The sequence below is a fragment of the Bombina bombina genome, chromosome 5 (genome assembly GCF_027579735.1).
Source record: "Bombina bombina isolate aBomBom1 chromosome 5, aBomBom1.pri, whole genome shotgun sequence".
Taxonomy (NCBI): Eukaryota; Metazoa; Chordata; class Amphibia; order Anura; family Bombinatoridae; genus Bombina; species Bombina bombina.
Genome location: NC_069503.1, coordinates 619269351 through 619280267, shown reverse-complemented (window position 1 = coordinate 619280267; position 10917 = coordinate 619269351). Strand labels below are relative to the sequence as shown.

General features: G+C 37.9%; 1 protein-coding gene across 2 annotated transcripts in view; it reads right to left on the bottom strand.

The window, feature by feature from the left end:
• Positions 1-2255: 2255 nt before the first annotated feature.
• MED10 (mediator complex subunit 10) overlaps positions 2256-10917 on the bottom strand; it is a 29939-nt gene continuing 21277 nt past the window's right edge. For both annotated transcript variants that reach the window (XM_053714579.1, XM_053714580.1), the window contains exon 4: positions 2256-3156. In XM_053714579.1, coding sequence (XP_053570554.1) covers positions 3055-3156 — 102 coding nt within the window. In that variant the 3' untranslated portion in view covers positions 2256-3054. The remainder of the gene's footprint in view (positions 3157-10917) is intronic.

Genomic DNA, 10917 nt, shown 5'->3' with positions numbered 1-10917 from the left:
CTGAAAACCTGAATCATGGCAAATATAAGTACAATACATATATTTAGAACTTTATATAAATACATAAAGTGCCAAACCATAGCTGGGGTGTCTTAAGTAATGAAAACATACTTACCTGAAGACACCCATCCACATATAGCAGATAGCCAAACCAGTACTGAAACGGTTATCAGTAAAGGTAATGGAATATGAGAGTATATCGTCGATCTGAAAAGGGAGGCAGGAGATGAATCTCTACGACCGATAACAGAGAACCTATGAAATAGATCTCCCATGAGGAAAACCATTGCATTCAATAGGTGATACTCCCTTCACATCCCTCTGTACTCTTGAGAGGAATCAGGCTTCAAAAATGCTGATAAGCGCATATTAACGTAGAAATCTTAGCACAAACTTACTTCACCACCTCCATAGGAGGCAAAGTTTGTAAAACTGATTTGTGGGTGGGGTGAGGGGTGTATTTAATAGGCATTTTGAGGTTTGGGAAACTTTGCCCCTCCTTGTAGGATTGTATATCCTATAAGTCACTAGCTCATGGACTCTTGCCAATTACATGAAAGAAAATGTTTAACTTTCTGTAGTGTAGTGCCCCCCCCAAATCTCTGCCTGCTGCAATAGTTAGGGATCCAACCCCCACATTTTTCTGCAGCGTGGCTCCCCATCCCTTCCTTTTAATTTTTTTTAGTTTAAGGCCATCCCACTTCCTCTATCTTGAAGATATTATCACATATTATTGGTTTTGTAGTTCTCAAAACTGTGAATTTCTGTCTGCAGAAACAACAACATGCACCTTCTGCAGATAAAAATGTTATAAAATTAAAGGGACAGTCTACACCAGAATTGTTATTGTTTTAAAAGATAGATAATCCCTTTATTACCCATTTCCCAGTTTTGCATAACTAACACATTTATAATAATATACTTTTAACCTCTGTGATTATCTTGCATCTAAGCCTCTGCAAACTGCCCCTTTTTTCAGTTCTTTTGACAGACTTGCAGTCTAGCCAATCAATGCCTGCTCCCAGATAACTTCTCGTGCACGAGCAGAGTGTGATCTATATGAAATACGTGAACTAACACCCTCTAGTGGTGAAAAACTGTTAAAATGCAATCTGAAAGAGGTGGGCTTCAAGGTCTAAGAAATTAGCATATGAACCTCCTAGGTTAAGCTTTCAACTAAGAATACCAAGAGAACAAAGCAAAATTGGTGATAAAAGTAAATTGGAAAATTGTTTAAAATTACATGCTCTATCTGAATCATGAAAGTTTATTTTGGCCTAGACTGTCCCTTTAACATACATAGTTGAAAAATAGACCTTGAAAGGGGACGTAATCATGAAAGATAACTTTTGGGTTTTAGATAAAGCATACAATTTTCAGATTTAATTTGATCAGATTCTCTTGGAATCCTTTGTTGAAGGAGAGCAATGCTCTACTAGGGCCTAGCTGAATACACTGGGTGAGACGGTGACAAGCAGCTAGCTCACAGTAGTGCATTGCTTCTGAGCCTACCCATGCAGGCTTTTCAACAATGGATACCAAGAGAACAAAGCAAAAAAATTAGACAAAAAGTCAATTAGAAAATTGTTAAAAATGGCATGTTCTTTCAGAATCATGAAAGTTTATTTTTTACTTTACTGTCCCTTTAATGCCATACTAAGTTTCAAGAAGCTCACTGAACAGAAGATTATTTGGAGAGGAACAGATTTTTCTCCTTCCAATAAATTACAAGTGAAAAGTTGATAAAATATGAATGATTTACTAATTAAACTGGAGATAGCTAATCTGACAGACACCTTTCCAAACTACTTTGTGGAAGTACAAGGAGTAACCAAACTATGTTTTGAAATTTCTTCCCATACTAAAGTGTGTTTAACTTTAATATGAAAAATGTGTTGTCTCCCCTTGACAAAAATGTATTTCATACATAAATATCATAATACAAACCAATACTGACACGTGCACTATTAAAATGTCAGCACTGAAAACTGATTGTAAATTTAATGTGTTTGATTTCAAGCTTGTTGTTTGCCATTAACAACTGTTGGCAGCCATTCCAACAAGAACAGAATTTCGCTCTTAATTTATGGAAGTCCATATCTTGTTGTCTTCATAGTAACTATACATATAACAATATGAAATAAAATATATAAACAAGAAGTGCAGTAAGTAGGAAAATGTATGCTGGGAATAATAAGTTACAATGAGTGATTAATGATACAAAAAAAAGTTACATTAAAAAGTAAACACTAATGGAAAAGAAACACAAATTTATTATTGATTTCATTTTACAAAATACAAAGCACAAGATTGATATGCAAAGGATATTTAATATTAACACATTTCAACTTTTATAAATATAAAAAACAAAAAATTTTATGAACCAGATATAAATGAAAAACGCAAATGAGAATTAGGACAACTTATTTTGTAAATCTATGAATACATCTCCACTTTTGTAATCATCAACAAACTTTTTTCAAAATGTTACCTGTAGCATGACTGAGGCAATTTTGCTTATTGTAAAGAAATGGTAAATGCCAGCACTTGATAAACAATGCTCCGGCCTTCTTGTCTTTAATACAACTAAAGCATACTATTCCAGTCAATCATTATATATAATTTAGAAAAAAAAAAAAAAAAAAAAAAAAAAAAAAAATATGCCCAACTCCCAAGAAGAATACTGGTGTATAAACATAAAAAATAAATAAATACACTACCTTGAATTGTACATAAATTCTCATTTTTATATTTATCCAGCATGGTCTGTTTTCTGGAAAGTACTTTAAAAGACACTATAGAAGTAAAGCTGGGTTACAGTTCACCAAGTCGGCGAGCCGGACACCATATGTAAGCATTCCTTCCAACCAATCAACAGCAAGGAAAGCTCATAGCTAGCCACACTTATAAACATTTAAATCCACTTTCTATGCATTACGGAATTTAATGAGTCATTAGGTTGTCTCCACAGCTTTCTTAGTTATTTCAGTGAACATGAAGAAAGAAATTTACCATTCACTATGAATTTACCAAACGAATAGCAAAAAAGTCAAATTATGAAGGTGGGTGCTCTTCTCCTCCTCGTATTGCCTTGTACTTTGCCATATCTTCTGGAAAAACTTTACTCAGCTCTTGAATTAGCATGCTTTTAAATTTCTACAGAGAGAGAGAGAGAGAGAAAGATGTTAAACAAAAAAATAACGGATTACAATTAGCGAAAGAAACAAATTAAAATGAACTACGTCTATTTTTGTCACTTTTTTTTTTTTTAAACTTATTCTTAAAGATGTGTAATTTATAGTAAGAGTGCCAAAATTATAGCACTTCTATTTGCCTTTTAAAAGCTTATAACTTACCTAGACATTTATTTACATATCTTTTACAGAATACAAAAGAAAAAAAAATTCTGCCAGAGACTGTAATTATATTCAAATTACTCAATGTCTTCTCCATTTTACAGAAAACTAGAAGAAATTGGTTGTAGATCAGATTGTAAATTCTCATTTAGGCAGCCCATATTTTATTTTTGAATTCATCATAATCAAATGCTTCCTGCAACAGATGGGACACTGCTTTGTAAAACCAGTGTGTTTTCTGAATGTTACTTCTATGGTATTTTCTACTTTGCCAGAAAAGAAAGAAGTGATTTTGATTAAAATGATCGAACAGAATTCAAGTTATTATATCAGGTCAGTCAATAAAATCAGAAATATTACGTACTACAATAAAGTGGTCTTACTTTCATCAAATGATTATAGCATAATTTAGTGTTTTATAAGCAGCTATACAAGGTGGTTGTAACTTATTGTATAGCAATCCACTGAAACCACTCTGGCAATAAATGGATTACATTTTTTCCCAAGCTCTGTTGTGGTTCTTGGGATTTGTAAATCCCTGATATAAATTAAATCTAGATATTTTACTTCTAGTCTGTAAGGGTGTTTGGTCCCTTCAAAACAAAATGTGTAATGGTGTTTGTACCCTAAACACATATATTAGCACTAAGGATAATCTTAAAACAGCAACGTGAATAAAATAAAGAAAATGTATGCTTACCCGATAAATTTGTTTCTTTTTAGACATGATGAGCCCACGGATTTCATCCTTACTTTTGGGATTATGCCTCCTGGTCAGCAGGAGGAGGCAAAGAGCACCACAGCAGAGCTGTTACATAGCTCCTCCCTTCCCTCCCACTCCAGTCATTTGACCGAAGTTAGGAAGAGAAAGGAAAAGCCAAGGTGCAGAGGTGTCTGAAGTTTACAAAAATTAATAACCTGTCTCATAGAACAGGGCGGGCCGTGGACTCATCGTGTCTAAAATGAAACAAATTTATCAGGTAAGCATAAATTTTCTTTTTAAAGACACGAGGAGTCCACGGATTTCATCCTTACTTGTGGGATACAATACCAAAGCTAGAGTACACTGATGATAAGGGAGGGACAAGACAGGGAACCTAAACGGAAGGCACCACTGCTTGAAGAACCTTTCTCCCAAAAACAGCCTCAGCCGAAGCAAAAGTATCAAATTTGTAAAATTTAGAAAACGTGTGAAGAGAAGACCAAGTTGCAGCCCTGCAAATCTGTTCTACAGAAGCTTCATTTTTGAATGCCCATGAGGAAGCAACAGCCCCTAGTGGAATGAGCCGTAATTTTTTCAGGAGGCTGCTGTCCAGCAGTCTCATATGCAAAACGGATGATACTCCTCAGCCAAAAAGAAAGAGGTAGCCGTAGCTTTCTGATCCTTACGCTTTCCAGACAAAATGACAAAGAAGACTGACGAAAGTCCTTAATCGCTTGTAAGTAAAATTGTAAAGCACGGACCACGTCCAAATTGTGCAGAAGACGCTCCTTCTGAGAAGAAGGATTAGGACACAAGGAAGGAACAACAATCTCCTGATTGATGTTCTTGTCTGAAACAACCTTAGGAAGAAAACCAAGTTTAGTACGCAACACCACCTTATCCGAATGAAAAATAAGGTAAGGCGAATTATATTGTAATGCCGAAAGCTCAGACAACAAGAAATAAAAACTTTCCAAGATAACAATTTTATATCTATGGAATGCATATGCTCAAACGGAACCCCTTGAAGAACCTTAAGAACTAAATACAAACTCCATGGAGGAGCAATTGGTTTAAACACAGGCCTGATTCTAATCAAAGCCTGACAAAAGGATTGAACATCTGGGACATCTGCCAGACGCTTGTGCAACAAAATAGATAAGGCAGAGATCTGACCCTTTAGGGAACTTGCTGATAAACCCTTCTCTAATCCTTCTTGGAGAAAAGACACAATCTTAGGAATCCTAACCCTACTCCATGAGTAGCCATTGGATTCACACCAATAAAGATATTTACTCCATATCTTATGGTAAATCTTTCTAGTTACAGGTTTACGCGCCTGAATTAAGGTACCTATGACAGAATCAGAGAAACCCTGCTTGGATAGAATCAAGCGTTCAATCTCCAAGCAGTCAGCTTCAGAGACACTAGATTCGGGTGAAGGAAGGGTCCCTGAATGAGAAGGTCCTTCTTCAATGGAAGTTTCCAAGGTAGAAGAAATGACATGTCCAAAAGATCGGCATAACAGATCCTGCGAGGCCACGCAGGGGCGATGAGGATCACTGATGCCTTCTCCTGTTTGAGTCGAGCAATAACTCGGGGAAGAAGAGCAAACGGGGGAAAAGATATGCTAGGCTGAAGGACCAAGGAACTGCCAAGGCATCTATCAGCTCGGGGGTCCCTGGACCCATATCTCGAGAGCTTGGCATTCTGACGAGATGCCATGAGATCCAACTCCGGCCGACCCCATTTGAGAATCAGGTTGGAGAATATTTCCGGATGGAGTTCCCACTCTCCCGGATGAAAGGTCTGCCTGCTCAGAAAATCCGCCTCCCAGTTGTCCACCCCTGGGATGCGGATCACTAACAGATGGCAAGAATGGACCTCCACCCATTGGATTATCCTTGCTACTTCGGTCATCGCTAAGGAACTCCTTGTTCCTCCCTGATGATTGATGTAAGCCACTGTCGTTATGTTGTCCGACTGGAATCAGATGAATTGGGCCGAAGCCAACTGAGGCCAGGCCCGAAGAGCATTGAAGATTGCCCTCAGCTCTAGGATGTTGATGGGAAGGAGAGATTCTGCTTGAGTCCATACGCCCTTAAAGAGCCCCAGACTGCTCCCCATCCTAAAAGGCTGGCGTCCGTTGTCACAATCATCCATGAAGGTCTGCGAAAGCATGTCCCCTGGTATAGATGATCCAGAGACAACCACCATAGAAGAGAATCCCTCGTCTCCTGTTCTAGGACTATTCAAGGAGACAAATCTGTATAATCTCCATTCCATTGCCTGAGCATGCTTAACTGCTGAGGCCTGAGGTGAAACCCAGCAAACGGTATGATGTCCATTGCCCCCACCATCAATCCGATTACCTCCATGCACTGAGCCACTGACGGCTGAGGAGTGGACTGAAGGGCTCGACATGTATCCAGAATCTTTGATTTTATGACCTAAGTCAGAAAAATTCTCATAGATATAGAATCGATTAGAGTTTCGAAGAAGGGTAGCCTTGTCTTCGAGATTAAAGAACTCTTTTCCAGATTTACCTTCCACCCGTGAGTTCTCAGGAAGGATAGCACAATGTCGGTATGGGACCTTGTTTGTTGACAAGAGGACGCCTGGATTAGAATATCGTCCAGATAAGGCACCACCGCAATGCCCCGAGGTCTTAGAAACGCTCGCAGAGACCCCAGAACCTTTGTGAAAATTCTGGGTGCCGTGGCCAGACTGAAAGGAAGAGCCACGAACTGAAAGTGCTTGTCCCGAAAGGCAAACCTCAGGAACTTGTGATGATCTCTGTAGATAGGAACATGAAGATATGCATCCTTTAGATCCACTGTTGTCATAAATTGACCCTCCTGGATCAATGGAAGAATGGTACAAATAGTTTCCATCTTGAAGTATGGAACTCTGAGAAACTTGTTTAGACTCTTGAGGTCTAAGATAGGTCTGAAAGTCCCCTCTTTTTTGGGAACTACAAACAGATTTGAAAAAAAAAAACCCTGCCCCTGTATCGGAACGGGACAAATTACTCTGGTCTGCAGATAATCTTGAAAGAAGAAATCTTCCTCGGGGGGGGGGGGGGGGGGGTGTAGGGTGGGTGTTAATTTCTGAACTCTAGTTTGTATCCCTGAGACACTATTTCTATAGCCCAGGGATCCTGAACATCTCGCACCCAAGAGAAGTACAGGGCACTGCTTGAGTGGACGTTAAAGGTTGGGACGCTTGGGGAGAAAGCTGCGGCATACTCTGCATCTCAGAGTTCTGGGAAGTCCCTGCCTTTGAAAAAGTTTGTTCATGAAAAATCTTTTCCTTATAACTTAAAGCCCTCTCAATACACGAGGAACAAAAAGGAACAGGTGGTTCCACAATAGGATCCAAACACATGGAGCAAGTAACATTTTGCACTGCTTCTATGTCCATACTCAAATTAAAAAAAAAAAAGGATTTTTTTCTTTTATAGCGTTACTGTCTCTTTAAGAAAATAAAAAAAACGTTATTGTCTCCTTAAAAGGATAAATGACAAAAAGGCCAAAGCAAATTAAATGATTAACAAAAAATGTGATGATAGGAAAAGTCAAGAGAAAACCTTACTGTCTCTTTAAACTTTTAAGTCGCAACTTTATTACTGTGAAGCTGAAAAAAACGTTCCCCATCAATAAATAAAACGAAAAAGACACCTATACACCTCAGCAACCCTGCTGAGGTGCCTACCTTCCACCAGACTCGCTCCCTGACCGGAACAATAGACTTTCTCCTCTGTTGATGAGAAGTACGATTCGGACACACAGGATCTCACAAACTCTGCGGATCTCACAAACTCTGCAACCGCTTGCCTGATTGTTCCGAGCTACATGAACAGCATCCACCTCAGTCGGCTGTAAACTGCGCAGTAAACATTCAGCAGCGCGCGAAAATGAGGCCCTGCCCATTGTGGGCGTAACTTCTCCTACACCGGAGTAAAAATACGTAGTAACCGAAGCCACCATAAACTGAAAGGGAACCAAAATATCCCCTGTTCAGACTGCCCTTACACAAATAAAAGTTGTAAAGTACTTTCAGCTTTCTCCCAGTGCCTGTATTTAGCTCTCAGCAACTGGACCCTCCATACCAGAAGGATGCAAGTCCCCACATAAGAAGCCCATAAAGAGTCTTCATTACCGTCTCTTTTATTCAAATAAAGAGTAAAATTAATTTCAAGTGCCCCCTTTAATCTGAGTCTTGCTCCCCAGAATATAAAAAGTTAGCACTTACCTTAAATGCTGTCCGACAGCAGGACAGCCCAGCAGGTGTAAGAGGTCCTCTGCCTCCCATAGCCCTGTGGAATAAGATAAGCCTGAGTTAAATACGCTTAGGCTATCTGCATTAGGGCAGCATCAATATATAGGAGGCGCAGTGAGAATTATGTCCCACCAGTTCCTATTGCTCTAAAGCCACCAAAAGCTCTACTACAGAGACTAATATGGACTAGGCTACACCCTAGAACAAAGCAGCACACTCTGGCACCACTTTAAAAATAATAAACTCTTGATTAAAGAATCCATACTAACACCTCACTTTACCTCTTCCTTCCTATCACTAACGTAGGCAAAGAGAATGACTGGAGTGGGAGGGAAGGGAGGAGCTATGCAACAGTTCTGCATTGGTGCTCTTTGCCTCCTCCTGCTGACCAGGAGGCGCAATCCCACAAGTAAGGATGAAATCCGTGGACTCATCGTGTCTTTAAAAAGAAATAATAATAATAATACTTCCCAAAACTTTTGCACGTGTCCAAAAAGTATATCTTAGGAAACGTTAATTCCAAAACGGATTGTAAGAGTAAACGGGATTTATTAATAAAAAGGTTTTTAGGAACATGCATAAAGCAATAAAACTGTAAAACTGGCAGCAGTCTTAGCTATCAAAGATGACAGAGAGAACGGCAGCATGAGGCAGTAGGTTGGATGTAGGTACGTCTACACCGTACGCTGCGCAAAGTACCCTATTGACGTAGTACCTGTCTAATAGGCATAAGAGGTTAAATTTAAAATAGGACATGAAACATTTTTTCTTTCATGGTTTTAGAGTATACATTTAAGAAAATCGCACACACTTTCCAAATTACTTGTATTCTCAAATTTACTTTGCTGAAAAGCTTACCTAGGTAGGCAGCAGTTTTGCAAAAATACTAGGCTATACAAGTTTGAGCTAGTTGGCAGTGTTTGCACAATGTGACAAGCATTCTTGCCAAACTGCTACCATATAGTGCTCCAGACGCATGCAATTACCTGAGCCCACCTAGCTATACTCTTCAAAGTATACCAAACGAACAAAGTTGATTTGAAAATAGAAGCAAAACTGGAAAGTTTTTTTGTTTTCGTCTAAAATGATGAAAACATTTTTTGGGGTTTCATGTTCTTTTAAACATGTTTTGTGTATAACTATTTAAGCAGTCACATGATTTTAAGCCAAAAAGATAAGACATGCAAGCTGAATAGTATACACTGCCAAAGCAATTTAAATGATATTGAAGCTGTAGAGAACATCTACAGAAGCCAAGAAACCTATTGCGTATTTTGCATTGTAGTGAATCTATAAAAAGGTGTGCAGCTGCCAGATCCACAAAAAGGCCCATACAATAAGCACAAAAAGCATTCAGAAGCAATAACCCGATTGAAACTGAGAAATGTGCCAGGTTCCTCAACTCACAGACCGTGTTTTAAGCCATAACTAAAATATAGCCAGTGCAGGGAATTGAAGCATTTTTCTTGAGGAGAAGAATATTCTATTTTTTTTTTCAGAGGCTTCTGTAAAAAATTTGTTTTAATAGCTTTAAAATCACATCTATATTAATCAGTTAAAGACAGGCAAGATTAAAATCAAATAAAAATGGGGATGCATTAAACAAAAAATTATATTATGGATATGAAAGAACAAATATTTCAAAAATATATTTGGGGGAAAAATTAAGTTCAAAGACCATTAAATACAGTAGAATTGCATTGTTGACAAATGCATAATAATAATAAAAAGACAATGCAATAGAACTTTGAATTTAAAATGGGTAGAAAATATTTTTATGCCAAATTTCAGTTAATTCCATTTTACATCTCATTGTATCATGTGATAGCCATGAGCAAATCATAAAACGTGTATATGTATATACTGTGCACTCTTGCTCAGTAGGGGATGGTACCTCAGAAAGTGTGCATGTTTATAATGGAAGTAAATTGGAAAATGTATTAAAATTGTATTTTCTTTCTGAATCGTGAAACTTTATTTTTGACATTTATCCCTTTAAATAACCCCCATTGCAAATCAGGTTTTATTGAATCAGTCCAAAGCTTTCTAAAAAAAAATTAAAGGAAAGAAAATGAAAATACGTTTTGTTCTTGAACACCACACATCAGTAAAATAATTGGAGCTTGCAGGGAAAGCAGATCTCCTTTTTATCACCTTCTATACACGCACAAATGCTTCCTTATCTTTATGTTTACAAAAGCTCAGTACTTAGGGCCTGATAATCTAAAGCTCCTGCTCGGGTGAGATGATCTGAAAGGATCCCTAATGAAATTCTTAAAAGTTAGATTGTGTATACTTTTCCAAGGAGAGTTCCCTGCATTTCTGTATGTGAAGGAGAGACAAGCCTAGTGCAATAGTGCATGACAGTTCTGCTGCATTTACACTTTGCTCTTTTTTTATTTTTATGATACTTTACCACTTAAAATTTCATTTTAATGCTTTTAAAGTTTGCAATTTTAATTTTGTCTACAGCAGTGTATTAAGGATTGTGATATTACAAATTCTGATTATGCTTACACATTTTCCGTGTAACTAACAAATTAGGATTGTACTTTGTTTAGTTACGTGTATCTTTAA